This window comes from Mus musculus, chromosome 6, assembly GCF_000001635.26.
Source record: "Mus musculus strain C57BL/6J chromosome 6, GRCm38.p6 C57BL/6J".
NCBI lineage: Eukaryota > Metazoa > Chordata > Mammalia > Rodentia > Muridae > Mus > Mus musculus.
Genome location: NC_000072.6, coordinates 12361126 through 12384592, shown reverse-complemented (window position 1 = coordinate 12384592; position 23467 = coordinate 12361126). Strand labels below are relative to the sequence as shown.

General features: G+C 40.3%; 1 protein-coding gene across 1 annotated transcript in view; it reads left to right on the top strand.

The window, feature by feature from the left end:
* Nucleotides 1-23467, top strand: part of Thsd7a (thrombospondin, type I, domain containing 7A) — a 437646-nt gene that overhangs the window by 364661 nt on the left and 49518 nt on the right. The window contains exons 12-13 of the mRNA NM_001164805.1: nucleotides 3178-3372; nucleotides 4937-5200. Coding sequence (NP_001158277.1) covers nucleotides 3178-3372; nucleotides 4937-5200 — 459 coding nt within the window. The remainder of the gene's footprint in view (nucleotides 1-3177; nucleotides 3373-4936; nucleotides 5201-23467) is intronic.

Genomic DNA, 23467 nt, shown 5'->3' with positions numbered 1-23467 from the left:
CATTTCAAATGTTATCCCCCTTTCCAATTTCCCCTCCTCAAACCCCCTATGGCATCCTCCGCCCCCTGCCTCTAAGAGAGTACTCCAAACCTACTCATCCCCCTCCCAACTCACTGCCCTAGCCTTCCCTACACTGGGGCATTGAGCCTTCACAGGACCAAGGCCGCTCTTCCCTCTTATGTAAAATAAGGCAATCCACTGCTACATATGCAGTTGGAGCTGTGCATCCCCCACGTGTGTACTCTTTGGTTGGTGGTTTAGTCCTTGGGAGCTCTAGGGAGGGTCTGACTGGTTGATATTGTTCTTCCTGTAGGGTTGCAAACTCCTTCAGCTTCTTCAGTCCTTCCCCTAACTCCTCCATTGGGGGTCGTGCTCAGTCTAATGGTTTGATGTGAGCATCTGCATCTGTGTAGGTCAGGCTCTGGCAGAGCCTCTCATGGAACAGATAACCATCAGCCAGAGTCTTGAACATCTAGAAGCTTTGAAAAATGCTTTTTCCTTGATCCTAGCACAAAGGCCTCATGGCTGATTCTAAGAATGGAGGCTTTGAGTAGCCTTCCAGGTGTTTCAGCTGCAGGAAATACTCTATTACCTCAAAGAGCTGCAGCTTATAGCCAGCCAGCAAGTTGATATCATAAGATCTGTGTAGGACTTTGTCTTTGGCCAGTGAAATAAAAACATTAGAGTTTAGTAAGAAAGCTATATTCCAAAAGCCAACCAGCTTATTCTACTTGGCATCCCTGACACACCACTACTTTAGACTACTGTGATAAACAAGGGCCATGCCAGCCTCTCCAGATGTGGTGAGAGTGACCTTTGATTTTTCACCTGATTTTCACAATGCCCATCCCCTTCCAATGATTATGGATTTACAACTTAAGGATCTCGCTGCTCCTTTTGTACAATTGGGCTCCACCAAACTAGAGTGTATGAATGAGATTCCATTCCAAACCTAGGAGTCTTGGAACTGCTCTTGTAGCACAAAATGAGCTTCTGTGGATGGTTCCGCATTGTGCTCTCCTTGCAGGGAACATTTTCCCTTTCTCCAACTGTCAGCTACTTCTGGCTGCGTGTCCATTCTACAATCTGCAGTGTTCTGATGGGTTTCAGCTCACAGGTATATAATCTAATCTGGGGACCCCTGTATCCCAGCTCTAATTCAGGCCAACATATTAGTCTCTTCCCTAAATTTCATGATGACAGAACTCTGAGCAAGCTGGTAAGCAGGAGTAGTTTCAGCCTCCACCATAAACTTGAAAAGGCCATATAAATTAGTCTGAACAGGGCTATTTAAGGTAATTTAATGAGGATTTCAATTCAGGACCAAAGGTTAAATGTTTCATTGGCTTCCTTGTTAAATGAACAAATTACTTTTAGGTCCTGTGGAGTAAATGATAGAGGGAGAGGGGCGACTGCAAGCAGCATGTGATCTTGTCTTTAAGATCTCTTACATAACAGACATTATCTATCTGTGTTTTATATATGATAAAACTCTTCCTTGTTTTAAAAAACTACTGGAACAATTTTGAAATGGACCACTATGTGAATAAAAACTCTTTCATCATCAATAGAGTCCAGAGGTAGTCATGAGAATTATAGTAGTGATATGCTAAATAAAACTTGTTAAGAGTTTCCAATCTTATTTTTTTATTAGGTATTTTCTTCACTTACATTTCCAGTGCTATCCCAAATGTCCCCCATTCCCTCCCACCCCACTCCCTTACCCACCGACTCCCACTTCTTGGCCCTGGCATTCCCCTGTACTGAGGCATATAAAGTTTGTACGACCAATGGGCCTCTCTTTCCACTGATGGCCGACTAGGCCATCTTCTGATACATATGCAGCAAGAGACACGAAATCCAGAGTTGATATTTCTGCAATGTGAAGAAGTTGGAGTCAGAAGGTTTTGAGAGGTTTGATAATGTCTCCTGTCAGACACACCAGTGCACTCTCAATATGGAAGAGAATAGTGCTTTTTGAGCCATCCTGGCTCTACCACAAGTTGCATAAACTTGCTCTCCCACCGCCATTCACTAACCAATGGGCAGCCACTGAGACCTCTGTAGACAGAAAATGTAGATTGGCTTATGTCCTAAAACAACATTGGAGACTTCTTACTTGCTTCAAGCACTAGGGCAAATACTCTATGTTCAGCATAAACTAGAATAATTTCTTTACTAAAATTAATTTCTAAATCTAACCCATACGTGAAATAAATTTAAATCATTCGTAGAATCCAGTGAAATGTCACTAAGTATATATATCTATGTATATGTTTCTGTTCTGGTGTGTGTTTATGTGTGTTTGTGACTCTGTGTGTATCTGTATGTATGGATGTGGGTATCTATGTGAGTGTATGTGTGTGTGTGTTTGTATCTGTGCATCTGTGTGTATCTGTATGTGTATGGGGGTATCTGTGTCTGTGGGTGTGGTGTGGGTGTGTACAACAATGTCTGTGTCTGTGGGTATGTTGTGTGTGTATGTATCTATGTGTTTGTTATAAATGTGGTTTTTTTTTTGGTTTTTTCAGGAGAGGGTATCGTGTGTGTGTGTGTGTGTGTGTGTGTGTGTGTGTGTGTGTGTGTGTCTGTGTGTGTCTGTGTGTCTGTGTGTCTGTGTGTCTGTGTGTCTGTGTGTGTCATGTGTTGGAATGTTTTCCTGTGCCAAAGCAGCCAATGAAGGCTATGTGTTATTTAAAGAAAGTATAAAGGTTGGGAGTTGGCTCAGTGAGTAAAGTGCTTGCTGCACAAGCATACGAATCTGAGCTTGATTCCCAGCACCCACATAAAAAGCAGGGTGTAGCAGAGGGTGACTATAATCCCAGTGCTAGGTGGGAAAGGGCCAGAGGATGCTAGTAACTTGTAAGCTGGCCAGTCTTGACAATGGTTGAGCCCCAGCTTCTGTGATAGACCCTGTCTCAAAAATAAGCAGAAAGAGATAGAAGAAAGCACTCAGTGTTAGAATCTGGCCTTGAAATGTGTACTCACAGCACATGCTTACACACGTGTATGCACACACACACACACACACACACACACTTGTGTCTACTGTGATTCTTAGAAGTACTCTAACCATGTTTGTATAGTAAACTGGGAATTAGAAGAGAGTTTCTCACTCTGTGAAAATGCTATTAATTTTTAAATTATGGAATAATTAGACACATGCTTTTCTTTTAGCCATTACTTGTCGAAAGCAAGATGGAGGGCAGGCTAGCATCCAGGAGTGCCTCCAGTATGCAGGCCCTGTGCCAGCCCTGACCCAGGCTTGCCAGATCCCCTGCCAAGATGACTGTCAATTTACCAGCTGGTCCAAGTTTTCTTCATGCAACGGAGACTGCGGTGCAGTTAGGACCAGAAAGCGTGCTATTGTTGGTAAGAATAATTGCGATGCTAAATGTAACTCTTATCACAACAGAAAAATACAATAAAACTCAAACCAAGAGCATTCTGTGAGTGTATTTGAATGCCCTTATAATTGCTGCAGTTATCTGAGTATTTCCGTAGATTCAGGTGTGTACTTTAATGGAAGGTAACAGTGATAGAAGTATATTATTTTAGAAGAAAGAAAAAGCAGCTTATTCCCTATGCAACAAATAATAGAAGATTGTTCTCTTTAAACACGCAGCTTTAGTGTCTTGCCTAGGAAGTCTGTAGTGTCTGGAGCAAAGAGTAGAGGCTACCCCTTTTGAAATTAGTCTGTTCCCACTACCATAGCCTCAGCTCATAACTTATCTCCTACAGTGAGAAATACAGCATTAATTCTGTGTATGAAACCTGCATTCAAACACAAAGTCACAATTGCTTTAAAAAGTTAAAAAAAACAAAATAAGCAGTAAACAGTGACCTGATTTAACAGTTTAGGAGACAAGAGAATACACTGAAGCAGGATGCAATGGAACACACTGTCAGGGGCAAAAAAACAAACAGACAAAATATTGATGATTATATATATTATTATAATCTCTATAAGTTTATAGAGAGATTATATATATAATTAAATATATCATATAATTTAGGAATATATTATATATGACAAAATTAAAATTGCACATCATGAATATTTCATATGATATTACTAGAATAAATATATAATTTTAAAGTACATATGCAACTTACATATGAAGATTTTTTAAGAGATAACTTCTTTTTATTCAAAACTTTTTGCTAGCCGGACATGGTGGCGCATGTCTTTAATCCCAGCACTTGGAAGGCAGAGTCAGGTGGATTTCTGAGTTCAAGGCCAGCCTGGTCTACAAAGTAAGTTCTAGGACAGCCAGGGCTACACAGAGAAACCTTGTCTCAAAAAAACAAAAAACAAACAAACAAACAAAAAAAGTAACAAAAAAACATTTTGCAAGTTTTATTCTACACAAATCTTTTTGAGTACTACTGCTATTGTCTGTATTTGTCATCAAGTTTGTCAAAATAACTGCTATTCAGAAATTTTGCAAGATTCAAATTAATATGCCAAGAAATTAACCTTAAATCTCCAATTCTGAATTATAATCCCATGAAACTCTGCCAGCTATTTGCAGTCAGCAGAAAAGAATATAATCCAGTGAAGTATTTATCTCTCTACATCCTGCATTTCTGCATATATTAAACAGAAGAGGTTAGTGCAATTGCCACAAACCCCTGAGTCAGGACAAACATGAGGATTTCAACATTGCAGAGTATCAAAGCCAACTGCAATTCTTTATGCAAAGCAGACTATTTTTAAATGAGAATATAAGAAAAGTTTTACTGTGCAAGGCACAAAGCACCCAATATCAGCAAAAAATTTATTTAGAAAGCACTTAGAAATGAAAAGATATCACTTATTTATAGGCCACAACTGAATAAAATCAAAAGCAAAGAAAGGAATTAAAAGAATGTGAAAAAATCTAAGGATGCTAGAAATTAATGACATATTTTCCAACATAATTCTCTCCCACAGGGAAAAGTAAAAAGAAGGAAAAATGTAAAAACTCTCATTTGTACCCTCTGATCGAGACCCAGTATTGTCCCTGTGACAAATATAACGCACAGCCTGTGGGGAACTGGTCAGACTGTATTTTACCGGAAGGGAAGGCGGAGGTGCTGCTGGGAATGAAGGTACAAGGCGACAGCAAGGAATGCGGGCAAGGATACCGTTACCAAGCGATGGCGTGCTATGATCAAAATGGCAGACTTGTGGAAACATCGCGATGCAACAGCCATGGTAACCCAATCTCACTGCAGTGTTTGTATTGCTCTTTGGTAATGTAGGAAACATACACCTGTATCATAGAGCATATAGGAAAGTTTGCAGAAGTTTTCTAACTAGAATAACGTGCACCACACAGTCCACCCTCTATTTATAACAGGACTTAAGACTCGAGCATTATCAGATGGTTCCAAATTGCTTAGATTCAGCATTATGGAGTCCACATTCTCACACCCGAAGGCAAGAATATTTATAAAACGTTCTCTTGGGACTTATCAACAGGCTTCATCCAACAGACCCAACAGACCCAACAATCCCCAACTGGTATGTGAACAGGAAGGGACTGGGAATATGTAAGATTCGAATACAAACAGCAGATTGAACTTTTAAATGAGGGAGACTTTATCAACCCTACTGGCAAACTTTGAAATATGCCCAGAATGACATTAAAGTAGCAGACAGAAAATGCAAAAACTCTCAAACATCTGTTCATAGTCCAGTTGAGACTGGGGGAAAAGCAAAAATTACTTCTCAGAAACTATGCCTATTTTTCTTTTGTAAACTAAACCGCAGGGACAATGATTTCGTTGTCAAAAAAGTGTATTTAGTGGCTACTCGGAGCCAGTGTACACAATGAATCCTTACGTTTTGATCTGAATGTTGCAATAGAAATACATCACTATCATTTTTAAACTTTAATATATCTGCTTTTTAATGGAATGAAGTCATTTTATAGTGTGTTAGCCTGAGCTCCAGGTGGATTTTTTTTTTTCAAAATTCAGACAGCGATGTCTCACCTGGTTATAGAAGTGACCAAGAATGGAAAATTAAATTGCTAGGAGCAACACCACAGCAGTTACCCTCCAACCTTGCTGAAATAACTCCTGCTGTTGAAAAAAGGCTAGTCCAGTTTTAGTATATTGTCCAGAGGACAAGGCAAGCTAATAGTATCATTTCACATTTATAAATTCTCAAAGCATCATGCCGACATATTTCTTCCTGTCCCTTAAGCCTTCCCCAACAAAGGAACTTCTAGAAATCTTACTCCTTATTTTAACATTACCTCATAGCTCTTGTTTTTGCAAACCCCAAAGAATCCTCAAAGATGAAACTATAGATATATTTCTCAGGATAGTATGAGTCCATTGCTAAATGGAAGATTTCTGCATTTGGAGTAATCTGTTAGAAGATGGTTTAAACTCTGAGAATATCTGTAAAAGCAACGTGATTTTATAGTCAGCATCAAATAACAGAAGTGTTATCAGTTAGATTCCAAAAATAGAGATACCTTTCCTATTTTGAGATGATAATGTATGAAATTTTGAATTGTTATTCAATATGAAAGTGAATATCATTTAAATTGAGTTTCTCTTGGACTGCGTTATTTGTTCACATTTAATTTGTTCTGTGTAGTGATTTACTGAGGTAATAATTGTTTTGAACATTGCCCTGAGCGTTCAGGATGCCTTTCACATAGTTATGCTTTTACTCTGGTCTACTAATTAGATGCATGAGAACTTTAGCAGTCATACTATAAGACTGGAAAAGAAAATGATTTAATTTTTTTGAGGTGACGGAGATCATAAACAGAACTGTGTGTATGCAAGGTAAGTATTTTACCACTGAGCTGCATATAATTCCAGTGCTTATACACCAACTTTTGGCTATCACAATTTGTTATCTAGTAAATGTAACTAAGCCACATAATTAAAAGTTTTAAGACAAAAATGCCATTGAAATTAGCCAAACACAGATGTCTTACCTTAGTGTGATCAAGTTGAGGTCTAGAGAATATAGCTCTTCTTTCCAGGAAAGATACAAACAGCAAAAGAATCCCATGAGGAGTTTGAAAGAACCTTAGAAAAGTCTTCACCAAGAAAACCATTCCAACTGTGCTTTTTTTTTCCATGATAAATATTTATTTATTTTTTTGTTTGTTTGTTTATTCATTTACTCCTTTTTTACAGTCCAGAATTTATCCATCTCCTTGTCTGCACCACCACCACTACTTCCCATTCCATACCTCCTCTCCCACTCCACCCAAGTCACCAAGAGAATGCCCCCACCCCCAACCCCATCCCATCAGACCTCCCCTCTCCCTGGGGCCTCAAGTCTCCTGAGGGTTAGGTGCATCTTCTCTCACTGAGGCTAGACCTAGCAGTCCTCTGCTGTATATGCGTCGAGGCCTCATATCAGCTAGTGTATGCTGCCTAGTTGAAGGCTCAGTGTCTGAGAGATCTCGGAGGTCCAGGTTAGTTGAGACTGCTGGTATTCCCATGGGGTCATCCTTCTCAGCTTCTTCCAGCTTTTCCACAATTCAACCACAGGGATCCCAGCTTCCGTCCATTGGCTGGCTGCTAGCATCTGCATCTGACTCTTTCAGCTGCTTGTTGGGTTTCTCAGAGGGCAGCCATGCTAGGCTCCTGTGTGCAAGTACACTCAGCATCAGTAACAGTCTCAGGGTCCCATGCTTCCCCTTGAGCTGTGTCCCTATTTGGAGAGATGGCTCAGAGGTTAAAAGCATTGAGTGCTCCTCCAGAGGTCCTGAGTTCAATTCCCAGCAAGCACATGGTGGCTCATAGCCATATATGCTCTTCTGTGACTGTCATCTTTAATGATGACAGTCCCCCGTCTTCATCCTCATCTTCAATCTCTTTTCATTTGTAATAGGGCATTGGTGAGTTGTTTTAATATTTATGAACACCAGTTCTAAGGACTGGCTAAGGAAATTTCATCCCTTTGGATAGATTTCTGTTTTACATTTGTCTTCGTTATATTCCATCAGTTTGATAGTTTGAGGATTGTCAAAGTTGGCTACACAGTTCTAGGCCTACTCTGCATTGCTCTCTGCCTTCTCAAAGCCAATTCAACTTTTTAGATGGATCATCAATGTGGAGCTTTATGTGGCTTGGAGAAAAACTAACTCTCTCCTTCAATTTAAGCATAAAGTTGACCCCTATTGTATGAAGTCAATGAGTTAATCTCTTATTCAATTTTCACTTGCCTTGGAGCAGTTCTGTCTAACCTCTGCTGTCCATCCTCTGTGACTTATGTTATTAGTAATTACAGTGTTATGCAATTTGACTTTCCCTGGTGTACTGGCTAGTTTTGTGTCAACTTGACACACTTGGAGTTATCACAGAAAAAGGAGCTTCAGTTGAGGAAATGCCCCCATGAGATCCAACTGTAAGGCATTTTCTCAATTAGTGATCAAGGTTAAAGGCCCCTTGTGGGTGGGACCATCCCTGGGCTGGTAGTCTTGGGTTCTATAAGAGAGCAGGCTGAGCAAGCCAGGGGAAGCAAGCCAGTAAAGAACATCCCTCCATGACCTCTGTCTGCATCAGCTCCTATTCCTTGCCCTACTTTGGTTCCAGTCCTGACTTCCCTGGTGATGAACAGCAGTATGGAAGTGTAAGCTGAATAAACCCTTTCCTCCCCAAACTGCTTCTTGGTCATGATGTTTGTGCAGGAATAGAAACCCTGACTAAGACAAATTGGTACCAGCAGAGTGGGGTATTCCTGTGACAACCTGACCATGTTTTGCGGAGGACTGTGGAAGGACTTTGGAACTTTGGGCTTGAAGATCCATTCGTTGTTAAGAGCTCTGTCAGGTGTTGTGTAGGAGCTTGGAAGACAATGTTGAGAATAGTGCAGAAGATGGAGGTCTGGCTTGTGAAATTTCAGAGGGAAAATTAAAGACTCTTTTCAGGGCCATTGCTATTTTGATTGGGAAGATTCTGTGGTTCTGGTTAGCTGGGGCTGAAGAATCATCTGTGATTAACAAGATACAGGAACTACTAATGTGAAACTTTTGCATTCCTGAGACTATTGATGCTGGTTAGCTGGAGCTAAGAAATTATCGGTGATTAAGAAGAGACAAGCATCGTTGAAGTGACATCTTCTGGGAAGTGTTTTCTGAAAGCACAAAGAGTTGTGTTCCAGAGATAGCCAAGGTTGTACTCCTGCTGCATAGGGACTTGGTAATGTGTAAGGGTCACCCAGGTGATACTGGTTTTGAAGGCATGAAGGGGTCAGCTGAGGCTCGGCACTATGAGAGGCCATGGAAGGCCATTGGTGAAGGTGCAGCCTCAGTTGCAATTGACAACCCAGGACTGAAGGGATTATGCAGTGTTCTGGAGATGCCAGTACCATGAGGTGACCACCAAGAGCAGCAGCAGTGGAGTACAGGCATCTGGAGCCTAGAGGACGATGTATGTGCTACAAAGGGCATGGCTGGAGAAGTAACCCAAGCCCTTGGAGGAGCCCAGAATATCGTGAGTTGGATCCCAGACATTGGATGGTTGGAGATTGATTTTTGCTTTTGATTGTGACTGTGCCCTGATATTTTCCCTCTTGAAGGAAGAAAATATACTAGTGGATCCAAGACTTTCGATTTTAAAAGATATTGGACATTTTAAAGGGATTGACTTTTAATATGTAAAGATTGTGGGACTTTTAAAGTTGTTTAGATCTTGGGGATGAATAAGTAATTAAGGGTTGAGGCTTACTAGTGATATGTTTGTGTGTCAAGTTGACAATGGTTCAATTGGACTGGCTAGTTTTGTGTTAATTTGACACAGCTGGAGTTATCACAGAAAAAGGAGCTTCAGTTGAGGAAATGCCCCCATGAGATCCAACTGTAAGGCATTTTCTCAATTAGTGATCAAGGGGGAAAGTCCCCTTGTGGGTGGGACCATCCCTAGGCTGGTAGTCTTGGGTTCTATAAGAGAGCAGGCTGAGCAAGCCAGGGGAAGCAAGCCAGTAAAGAACATCCCTCCATGGCCTCTGCATCAGCTCCTGCTCCCTGACCTGCTTGGGTTCCAGTCCTGATTTCCCTGGTGATGAACAGCAGTATGGAAGTGTAAGCCAAATAAACCCTTTCCTCCCCAAACTGCTTCTTGGTCATGATGTTTATGCAGGATTAGAAACCCTAAGACACCTGGTTTAATTGTATGTTAGTTTAGACTATTTTCCATGTGGCCACCCCTTTTTAATTTCTTCAACTTGGAGCATAGTTTTATTACTGCAGCTTAGACTTTCTTGTGATGATAGACTAGGCTGAGAAAAGCTACATTTATATTCCCACAATCAAATCTGATTTTTTGTCTTTTAATAAGATCAGATCTCAATGTGTAGTTTAAGTGTAAATAAACTTTTGTTCTTTCCATTATAAAACTTAAAACAATTATGTTAGTTCACCTTAATATTTTAGAGGTTATTTGGTATATGCAATATATACATGCAAAATTCCATTCAAGTATATGTGAGAAAACTTTATCATGAAATTTCTCAATTAACCCAGCACTCTAAAGTCCCTCATTCTGTTCTTCAGCTGGTATTTGTAAGGCATGCATCACCCTGTAAACGTACCATACAGTTTACCTTGTATATTCATTATGTGTTTTCATCTACCATTGCATACACATAGATTTACTAGAACACATTAGGCTCCTATACTCCCTAATATCTTCTTAGCTTCTGGAAGAGTTAATGCACAGTAGACATTTCCAGAATGTATAAATGAATGGAATTCTTGAGAGAAGTTTTCAATGTGAACAGGGCTGATTCCTTAGTGCGCTTAGAGTTGATCAGGAACACTGTAGCACTTTCTTAATTCTAGCCACCCTCCCCATGTATCATGCTTCTGGAAGACAACCAGATGGATCAGTAAAAACTGTGGTGATCCTTAGAGCAAACAACAGCAACATGTGCTGCAAAAAAGACTAGGTGATTCTGATCCAATGTCCAAGTTCCAATATGTCCACTATATTGGAGAAAAAACAATAGCCACACAGTAAACCTACTCAATTAGGCCAATAATACCCATGCAATAAAAGTTATTTTATTGGTAAAGCTCCCTGTTCTGTTCTAGTCTGATTGTATAATAGCTTAACTTTTGATTCCTGTTGAATCATGATGTCTTGAATTTTCCAAGTGTGTTGACAAGTTTCATTGAGAGTTTGAGATATTGGACTCTGTGAAAGTAAGGAATAATACTTCCAACTGTTTTCCCTGAAAGATGTGTTTTATATCTTAAAGTTTCCAACTCACATCATTTCTTCTAGACAATTCTCTTTATATTTTCTCAAGAAAACTTATTTACTATCTTGAATAGGCAGTATTTAAGCCATAATTCAGTATCAGTAAATAGCCTAAGGTTGACGTCAATTATAATGTCAAATCATTGTTAATACCAAGTAAACAATTGGGTTACTTTTTCCATGAGTCTCATTGCTAAGCGTGTCGCTTAACATAAAATAACAACCATTGAAAATATCAAATAGTTGCAACACAGATAGACCATGAGGAAACTCAAAAACTGAGCATTATGTTAAATTACTTGTAATTAAATGTTTTCCTAACGGGTCAGATAACAGATACTTTAGAATTTGTGACTCATTGTCATTGTTGCAACTTGTAGGGTTGTAAAAAGAAAGGGGCTGTGAACAAACTGTGTGCCAGTGAGAATAGCTGTAGATAGTAAGTATTCCAGGAATACGTTATTTGCAAAAATGGGGTAGCAGAAGCCCTGTTATTTGAATGTTTATCTGAATCTTAGCTATGCAAAAAATGGTTTAGGGAAGATGGAGGACTGTTGTAACTATAAAAATATCCTTCCCTGCAAACGTATAGAGGCAGAATCTGCATTTCAACAAGACCACAGGCAGCCTCTACTAAACATTCAAAGACTGAGGATTTTCACCCTGCATCAAGTGTGTCTCTGGTTGTTGAGGATAGAAAGGAATCAGGAGCTGTCAGAGAGAAACTGTTCTCCAAAACCTTAAGAGGGTACTCTGTTAGAGGCAAGACAGTTTACACCTCCACACACCCACACATTGATAATCAGTCATGGAAAGTTTTGATGGGTATGACAGCGGGTCTGTTAAAAGCAGGCTCTTTAACCCCCTGAGCCATCTGCTGGCCCCTAAATGAACTTTAATCAATAAAACCATTCCAAATTTTATAACCCAATATACCTTTAGCATTTTACTATGATATTTTTCGTGGATGAAGAAGAAAACTCTTAAAATCATAAAAATAACTTATGCCTATATATCCATCAAAATTCACAATATATCTGTGAAAGCATCGAAAGGGGACAGTGTTTTCAGCTTAGCTGGAGCAGTGAGAGCTTGCTCCAAGTTATTTGCTGTTCTTTTTATAAACAGAACACAAGTTATCTTAAAGGTGTCAGACACATTTTACTTGGAGACTTTAATAGTCAAGACCCAATGCCTCCCTAACCTTCCATTGCTGAGTGACATCACAGAGCCTTTCAGATAGCTGGCAGGTTTTGTAGACTGCATTGTATACTTTCATTTTGTTTATTTGTTTGTTTATTATATTTGGTTTCTGGCACATCAAAGCTAAGGTTCTGAATAGTTTCTCAACCAGCTTCATTAGGGTGATGTTAATTTCATCTTAACATCAATTTTGAAAGAGGGTAATTTGTATTATATCATCCCTGCTTTCTTTCTTTGCCTACTATGCTAACAAATGATAATAACACAAAAGGGGCTACACAGCATTGAATGGATTTAATAGTTGATTTTGCAAGCACCTTTGGGATTCACAGCATACCAATTCAAGTTCGATATTTTGCAAAAACTCTCACTGCAACCAAAGTTACACATACAGAATTTGCTTAAGGTAGTTTGCAGTACAAGACCAGTAGTGAAAAAAATAAATCCATAAAAATTTTAAGTTAAACAAATGTAATGTTTTTTCAAATTTATTATTAATACAAAGTATTTTATACTGCACAAATACTAAAATTTGGATAAATAGAATTGTAATGTGTTAATAAGTGTTTTCATATTATGTTATACCCTTGTGTGGTAGTACTTGTCACTATTGGTAACACCCTACTCATCTTCATCTCACCTCCTTCAGCCTTAATACTGAAATTATTTCAAACCAGATGCAGATTTTCATGGTCAAAGCAAAGAATTGTCAACAGCAAACAGTGTCTCCTTCGTCAGGATCTCCAGAGCAAGTGCTACAATGGTGATGCTGCTTACTATTAAAATATGTGGGAGCAGAAAGACTCATCAGCAAAACTTAGAAGAGAAAAACATGTCAGATGAGGAAAATGTTAGTTTAATATCAGATTTACATAGATTCCAGTCTGAGAGTTTGTGCATTACAGATGACTCAAATACAAAACATATCTGATTAAAAAAAAACACATGAAATTGAACAAATAGATTTTTCAGATAATGCACATGAACACTCAGCACAACAGAACTGAAATGTCTTACTTTCCTGATGGGATTCTAAGGAGGACTTAAGTTTTATACTAGAGGTTACTTAGAAACAAAATTGGGTAAGAAACTGTTCCTGTTATGATGAACACATGTAGCTCAGGAAGAGCACAATTCATTAAATCAAGAGGCAATGAAGAGAGCTTTATAAACAAATGAAAATGGAGTTTTAATATTTCCAAAAGGATATGCAGTTATGAGAACTTATTTAACTCATTTCAGAATTTTTAATTTTTCATTTGATGGAGTATACAAACAGTATTGCAGTTCATGGCACATGTGACAGGAAAGCCCCTGTCCTTGCTGTTTTGTGTGCTTGTTCCTTAGTTAGGGTTTCTATTGCTGTGATGAAATCCAGGACCAAATCAACCTGTGGAGTAAAGGGTTTGCTCGGCTTATGTTTCCACATCACAGTTCATCTTCAAAGGAAATCAGGATAAGAACTCAAAGGGCAGGAACCTGAGCCAGGAGCTGAGTTGGAAGCTATGAAGGGGTATTGCTTACCGGCTTGCTCCTCATGGTTTGCTCAGCCTGCTTTTTTCATAGGACCCAATGTCACTACCCCAGGGATGGCACCACCCACAATGGGCTGGCTGTTCCTCCATCAAGCACTAATTAAGAAACTACTCCACTGTGTTCATAGCAGCCTTATTTATAATAGCCAGAAGCTGGAAAAAACCCAGATGCCCCTCAACAGAGGAATGGATACCGAAAATGTGGTACATTTACACAATGGAATACTACTCAGCTATTAAAAAAATGAATTTATGAAATTCCTAGCCAAATGGATGGACCTGGAGGGCATCATCCTGAGTGAGGTAACCCAATCACAAAGGAACTCGCACACTCACTGATAAGTGGATATTAGCCCAGAAACTTAGGATACCCAAGATATAAGATACAACTTGCTAAACGCATGAAATTCAAGAAGAAGGAAGACCAAAGTGTGGACACTTTACCCCTTCCTAGAAATGGGAACAAAACACCCATGGAAGGAGTTACAGAGACAACATTTGGAGCTGTGACAAAAAGATGGACCATCTAGTGATTGCCATATGCAGGGATCCATCCCATAATCAGCTTCCAAATGCTGACACCATTGCACACACTAGCAAAATTTTGCTGAAAGGACCCAGATATAGCTGTCTCTTGTGAGACTATGCCAGGGCCTAGCAAACACAGAAGTGGATGCTCACAGTCAGCTATTGGATGGGTCACACGGCCCCCAATGCAGGAGCTAGAGATATTACCCAAGGAGCTAAAGGGAACTGCAATGCTATAGGTGGAACAACAATATGAACTAAGCAGTACCCCGGAGCTCTTGTCTCTAGCTGCATATGTATCAAAAGATGGCCTAGTCGGCCATCACTGCAAAGAGAGGCCCATTGGACTTGCAAACTTTATATGCCCCAGTACAGGGGAACGCCAGGGCCAAAAAGGGGGAGTGGGTGGGTAGGGGATTGGGGGGGGGTGGGTATGGGGGACCTTTGGGATAGCATTGAAAATGTAAACGATGTCAGAGCACAGGTGTCCGCACAGCCTGGGAGGCTTCTGCCTCACGTTCCGCGGGGGCCACCTTGGTTCCAAGACCATCGGTCTGCGGGTAAGAGTGTGGAACACAGAGGCCAGCAGCTTCTGGAACGGGCGAGAGCCACAGAGCCTCTGAGGCGGCGCCATTTCTGGCTCCAGACAACTGGCCACCTTCCTGGTGAGAGCACAGGGGTCCACCCGGCCCGAGAGGCTTCTGCCTCACGTTCCGAGGGGGTCACCTTGGTTCCGGGACTCTGCGGCGGGCGGTCTACGGGTGAGAGTGTGGAACACAGAGGCCAGCAGCTTGTGGAACGGGCGAGAGCCACAGAGCCTCTGAGGCGGCACCATTTCCTGCTCCAGACAACCTGCCACCTTCCTGGTCAGAGCACAGGTGTCTGCACAGTTCGTGAAGCTTCTGCCTCACGTTCCGCGGGAGCCACCTTGATTCTGGGACTCCGCAGCGGGCAGTCTGCAGGCCAAAGCAACACAGCTTCTGGGAAAGATCCTGTTTTGGGTCTTCATCTTCGGCCAGGAGGAGGTCCAAACACCAGATAACTGTGCACCTACCTGAAAGAGGAGAGCTTGCCTGCAGAGACTGCTCTGACCACTGAAACTCAGGGAAGAGAGCTAGTCTCCCTGGTCTGCTGATATAGTGTAACAAAATCACCAGAGGAACAATCTCTAAACAGAGACAACTATAACAACAAACTCCAGAGATTACCAGATGGCGAAAGGTAAATGTAAGAATCTTACTAACAGAAACCAGGACTACTCACCATCATCAGAACCCAGCACTCCCACTTCGCCCAGTCCAGGGCACCCTAACACACCTGAAAAGCTAGACCTGGATTTAAAAGCATATCTCATGATGATGGTAGAGGACATCAAGAGGGACTTAAGTAACTCACTTAAAGAAATACAGGAGAACACTGCTAAACAAGTAGAAGACATTAAAGAGGAAACACAAAAATCCCTTAAAGAATTACAGGAAAACATAACCAAACAGGTGATGGAATTGAATAAAACCATCCAAGACCTAAAAAGGGAAGTAGACACAATAAAGAAAACCCAAAGTGAGGCAACAGTGGAGATAGAAACACTAGGAAAGAAATCTGGAACCATAGATGCGAGCATCAGCAACAGAATACAAGAAATGGAAGAGAGAATCTCAGGTGCAGAAGATTCCATAGAGAACATCGGCACAACAATCAAAGAAAATGGAAAATGCAAAAAGATCCTAACTCAAAACATCCAGGAAATCCAGGACACAATGAGAAGACCGAACCTACGGATAATAGGAGTGGATGAGAATGAAGATTTTCAACTCAAAGGACCAGCAAACATCTTCAACAAGATTATTGAAGAAAACTTCCCAAATCTAAAGAAAGAGATACCCATGAACATACAAGAAGCCTACAGAACTCCAAATAGACTGGACCAGAAAAGAAATTCCTCCCGACACATAATAATCAGAACAACAAATGCACTAAATAAAGATAGAATACTAAAAGCAGTAAGGGAAAAAGGTCAAGTAACATATAAAGGCAAGCCTATCAGAATTACACCAGATTTTTCACCACAGACTATGAAAGCCAGAAGAGCCTGGACAGATGTTATACAGACACTAAGAGAACACAAATTCCAACCCAGGCTACTATACCCAGCCAAACTCTCAATCACCATAGATGGAGAAACCAAAGTATTCCACGACAAAACTAAATTCACCCATTATCTCTCCACGAATCCAGCCCTTCAAAGGATAATAACAGAAAAAAACCAATACAAGGACGGGAACTACGCCCTAGAAAAAACAAGAAGATAATCCCTCAACAAAACTAAAAGAAGACAGCCACAAGAACAGAATGCCAACTTTAACAACAAAAACAACAGGAAGCAACAATTACTTTTCCTTAATATCTCTTAATATCAATGGTCTCAACTCCCCAATAAAAAGACATAGACTAACAGACTGGCTACACAAACAGGACCCAACATTCTGCTGCTTACAGGAAACCCATCTCAGGGAAAAAGACAGACACTACCTCAGAGTGAAAGGCTGGAAAACAATTTTCCAAGCAAATGGTCTGAAGAAACAAGCTGGAGTAGCCATTTTAATATCGGAAAAAAATCGACTTCCAACCCAAAGTTATTAAAAAAGACAAGGAGGGACACTTCATACTCATCAAAGGTAAAATCCTCCAAGAGGAACTCTCAATTCTGAATATCTATGCTCCAAATGCAAGGGCAGCCACATTCATTAAAGACACTTTAGTAAAGCTCAAGGCACACGTTGCACCTCACACAATAATAGTGGGAGACTTCAACACACCACTTTCATCAATGGACAGATCATGGAAACAGAAACTAAACAGAGACACAGTGAAACTAACAGAAGTTATGAAACAAATGGAACTGACAGATATCTACAGAACATTTTATCCTAAAACAAAAGGATATACCTTCTTCTCAGCACCACACAGGACCTTCTCCAAAATTGACCATATAATTGGTCACAAAACAGGCCTCAACAGATACAAAAATATTGAATTTATCCCATGTATCCTATCAGACCACCATGGCCTAAGACTGATCTTCAATAATAACATAAATAATGGAAAGCCAACATTCACGTGGAAACTGAACAACACTCTTCTCAATGATACCTTGGTCAAGGAAGGAATAAAGAAAGAAATTAAAGACTTTTTAGAGTTTAATGAAAATGAAGCCACAACGTACCCAAACCTTTGGGACACAATGAAAGCATTTCTAAGAGGGAAACTCATAGCTCTGAGTGCCTCCAAGAAGAAACGGGAGAGAGCACATACTAGCAGCTTGACAACACATCTAAAAGCTCTAGAAAAAAAGGAAGCAAATTCACCCAAGAGGAGTAGATGGCAGGAAATAATCAAACTCAGGGGTGAAATCAACCAAGTGGAAACAAGAAGAACTATTCAAAGAATTAACCAAACGAGGAGTTGGTTCTTTGAAAAGATCAACAAGATAGATAAACCCTTAGCTAGACTCACTAAAGGGCACAGGGACAAAATCCTAATTAACAAAATCAGAAATGAAAAGAGAGACATAACAACAGATCCTGAAGAAATCCAAAACACCATCAGATCCTTATACAAAAGGCTATACTCAACAAAACTGGAAAACCTGGACGAAATGGACAAATTTCTGGACAGATACCAGGTACCAAAGTTGAATCAGGATCAAGTTGACCATCTAAACAGTCCCATATCACCTAAAGAAATAGAAGCAGTTATCAATAGTCTCCCAGCCAAAAAAAGCCCAGGACCAGACGGGTTTAGTGCAGAGTTCTATCAGACCTTCAAAGAAGATCTAATTCCAGTTCTGCACAAACTATTTCACAAAATAGAAGTAGAAGGCACTCTACCCAACTCATTTTATGAATCCACTATTACTCTGATACCTAAACCACAGAAAGACCCAACAAAGATAGAGAACTTCAGACCAATTTCTCTTATGAATATCGATGCAAAAATCCTCAATAAAATTCTCGCTATCCGAATCCAAGAACACATTAAAGCAATCATCCATCCTGACCAAGTAGGTTTTATTCCAGGGATGCAGGGATGGTTTAATATACGAAAATCCATCAATGTAATCCATTATATAAACAAACTCAAAGACAAAAACCACATGATCATCTCGTTAGATGCAGAAAAAGCATTTGACAAGATCCAACACCCATTCATGATAAAAGTGTTGGAAAGATCAGGAATTCAAGGCCCATACCTAAACATGATAAAAGCAATCTACAGCAAACCAGTAGCCAACATCAAAGTAAATGGAGAGAAGCTGGAAGCAATCCCACTAAAATCAGGGACTAGACAAGGCTGCCCACTTTCTCCCTACCTTTTCAACGTAGTACTTGAAGTATTAGCCAGAGCAATTCGACAACAAAAGGAGATCAAGGGGATATAAATTGGAAAAGAGGAAGTCAAAAAATCACTTTTTGCAGATGATATGATAGTATATATAAGTGACCCTAAAAATTCTACCAGAGAACTCCTAAACCTGATAAACAGCTTTGGTGAAGTAGCTGGATATAAAATAAACTCAAACAAGTCAATGGCCTTTCTCTATACAGGCTGAGAAAGAAATTAGGGAAACAACACCCTTCTCAATAGTCACAAATAATATAAAATATCTTGGCGTGACTCTAACTAAGGAAGTGAAAGATCTGTATGATAAAAACTTCAAATCTCTGAAGAAAGAAATTAAGGAAGATCTCAGAAGATGGAAAGATCTCCCATGCTCATGGATTGGCAGGATCAACATTGTAAAAATGGCTATCTTGCCAAAAGCAATCTACAGATTCAATGCAATCCCCATCAAAATTCCAACACAATTCTTCAACGAATTGGAAGGAGCAATTTGCAAATTTGTCTGGAATAACAAAAAACCTAGGATAGCAAAAAGTCTTCTCAAGGATAAAAGAACTTCTGGCGGAATCACCATGCCAGACCTAAAGCTTTACTACAGAGCAATTGTGATAAAAACTGCATGGTACTGGTATAGAGACATACAAGTAGACCAATGGAATAGAATTGAAGACCCAGATGTGAACCCACACACCTATGGTCACTTGATCTTCGACAAGGGAGCTAAAACCATCCAGTGGAAGAAAGACAGCATTTTCAACAATTGGTGCTGGCACAACTGGTTGTTATCGTGTAGAAGAATGCGAATCGATCCATACTTATCTCCTTGTACTAAGGTCAAATCTAAGTGGATCAAGGAACTTCACATAAAACCAGAGACAATGAAACTTATAGAGGAGAAAGTGGGGAAAAGCCTTGAAGATATGGGCACAGGGGAAAAATTCCTGAACAGAACAGCAATGGCTTGTGCTGTAAGATCGAGAATTGACAAATGGGACCTAATGAAACTCCAAAGTTTCTGCAAGGCAAAAGACACCGTCAATAAGACAAAAAGACCACCAACAGATTGGGAAAGGATCTTTACCTATCCTAAATCAGATAGGGGACTAATATCCAACATATATAAAGAACTCAAGAAGTTGGACTTCAGAAAATCAAAGAACCCCATTAAAAAATGGGGCTCAGAACTGAACAAAGAATTCTCACCTGAGGAATACTGAATGGCAGAGAAGCACCTGAAAAAATGTTCAACATCCTTAATCATCAGGGAAATGCAAATCAAAACTACCCTGAGATTCCACCTCACACCAGTCAGAATGGCTAAGATCAAAAATTCAGGTGACAGCAGATGCTGGCATGGATGTGGAGAAAGAGGAACACTCCTCCATTGTTGGTGGGAGTGCAGGCTTGTACAACCACTCTGGAAATCAGTCTGGCGGTTCCTCAGAAAACTGGACATAGTACTACCGGAGGATCCAGCAATACCTCTCCTGGGCATACATCCAGAAGATGTCCCAACTGGTAAGAAGGACACATGCTCCACTATGTTCATAGCAGCCTTATTTATAATAGCCAGAAGTTGGAAAGAACCTAGATGCCCCTCAACAGAGGAATGGATACAGAAAATGTGGTACATCTACACAATGGAGTACTACTCAGCTATTAAAAAGAATGAATTTATGAAATTCCTAGCCAAATGGATGGACCTGGAGGGCATCATCCTGAGTGAGGTAACACATTCACAAAGAAACTCACACAATATGTACTCACTGATAAGTGGATATTAGCCCCAAACCTAGGATACCCAAGATATAAGATATAATTTGCTAAACACATGAAACTCAAGAAGAATGGAGACTGAAGTGTGGGCACTATGCCCCTCCTTAGATTTGGGAACAAAACATCCATGGAAGGAGTTACAGAGACAAAGTTTGGAGCTGAGATGAAAGGATGGACCTCATAGAGACTGCCATATCCAGGGATCCACCCCATAATCAGCATCCAAACGCTGACACCATTGCATACACTAGCAAGATTTTATTGAAAGGACCCAGATGTAGCTGTCTCTTGTGAGACTATGCCGGGGCCTAGCAAACACAGAAGTGGATGCTCACAGTCAGCTAATGGATGGATCACAGGGCTCCCAATGGAGGAGCTAGAGAAAGTAGCCAAGGAGCTAAAGGGATCTGCAACCCTATAGGTGGAACAACATTATGAACTAACCAGTACCCCGGAGCTCTTGACTCTAGCTGCATATATATCAAAAGAAGGCCTAGTCGGCCATCACTGGAAAGAGAGGCCCATTGGACTTGCAAACTTTATATGCCCCAGTACAGGGGAACACCAGGGCCAAAAAGGGGGAGTGGGTGGGCAGGGGAGTGGGGTTGGGTGGATATGGGGGACTTTTGGTATAGCATTGGAAATGTAAATGCGCTAAATACCTAATAAAAATGGAAAAATAAATAAATAAATAAATAAATAAAATAAACTCAAACAAGTCAATGGCCTTTCTCTATACAAAGAATAAACAGGCTGAGAAAGAAATTAGGGAAACAACACCCTTCTCAATAGTCACAAATAATATAAAATATCTTGGCGTGACTCTAACTAAGGAAGTGAAAGATCTATATGATAAAAACTTCAAATCTCTGAAGAAAGAAATTAAAGAAGATCTCAGAAGATGGAAAGATCTCCCATGCTCATGGATTGGCAGGATCAACATTGTAAAAATGGCTATCTTGCCAAAAGCAATCTACAGATTCAATGCAATCCCCATCAAAATTCCAACACAATTCTTCAACGAATTAGAAGGAGCAATTTGCAAATTCATCTGGAATAACAAAAAACCTAGGATAGCAAAAAGTCTTCTGAAGGATAAAAGAACCTCTGGTGGAATCACCATGCCTGACCTAAAGCTTTACTACAGAGCAATTGAGATAAAAACTGCATGGTACTGGTATAGAGACAGACCAGTAGACCAATGGAATAGAATTGAAGACCCAGAAATGAACCCACACACCTATGGTCACTTGATCTTCGACAAGGGAGCTAAAACCATCCAGTGGAAGAAAGACAGCATTTTCAACAATTGGTGCTGGCACAACTGGTTGTTATCATGTAGAAGAATGCGAATCGATCCATATTTTTCTCCTTGTACTAAGGTCAAATCTAAGTGGATCAAGGAACTTCACATAAAACCAGAGACACTGAAACTTATAGAGGAGAAAGTGAGGAAAAGCCTTGAAGATATGGGCACAGGGGAAAAATTCCTGAACAGAACAGCAATGGCTTGTGCTGTAAGATCGAGAATTGACAAATGGGACCTAATGAAACTCCAAAGTTTCTGCAAGGCAAAAGACACCATCAATAAGACAAAAAGACCACCAAAAGATTGGGAAAGGATCTTTACCTATCCTAAATCAGATAGGGGACTAATATCCAACATATATAAAGAACTCAAGAAGGTGGACTTCAGAAAATCAAAGAACCCCATTAAAAAATGGGGCTCAGAACTGAACAAAGAATTCTCACCTGAGGAATACCGAATGGCAGAGAAGCACCTGAAAAAATGTTCAACATCCTTAATCATCAGGGAAATGCAAATCAAAACAACCCTGAGATTCCACCTCACACCAGTCAGAATGGCTAAGATCAAAAATTCAGGTGACAGCAGATTCTGGCGTGGATGTGGAGAAAGAGGAATACTCCTCCATTGTTGGTGGGATTGCAGGCTTGTACAACCACTCTGGAAATCAGTCTGGCTGTTCCTCAGAAAATTGGACATAGTACTACTGGAGGATCCAGCAATACCTCTCCTGGGCATATATCCAGAAGATGCCCCAACTGGTAAGAAGGACACATGCTCTACTATGTTCATAGCAGTCTTATTTATAATAGCCAGAAGCTGGAAAAAACCCAGATGCCCCTCAACAGAGGAATGGATACAGAAAATGTGGTACATCTACACAATGGAGTACTACTCAGCTATTAAAAAGAATGAATTTATGAAATTCCTAGCCAAATGGATGGACCTGGAGGGCATCATCCTGAGTGAGGTAACACATTCACAAAGGAACTCACACAATATGTACTCACTGATAAGTGGATATTAGCCCAAAACCTAGGATACCCAAGATATAAGATACAATTTCCTAAACACATGAAACTCAAGAAAAATGAAGACTGAAGTGTGGACACTATGCCCCTCCTTAGAAGTGGGAACAAAACACCCTGGGAAGGAGTTACAGAGACAAAGTTTGGAGCTGAGATGAAATGATGGTCCATGTAGAGACTGCCATGTCCAGGGATCCTCCCCATAATCAGCATCCAAACGCTGACACCATTGCATACACTAGCAAGATTTTATCGAAAGGACCCAGATGTAGCTGTCTCTTGTGAGACTATGCCGGGGCCTAGCAAACACAGAAGTGGATGCTCACAGTCAGCTAATGGATGGATCACAGGGCTCCCAATGGAGGAGCTAGAGAAAGTAGCCAAGGAGCTAAAGGGATCTGCAACCCTATAGGCGGAACAACATAATGAACTAACCAGTATCCTGGAGCTCTTGACTCTAGCTG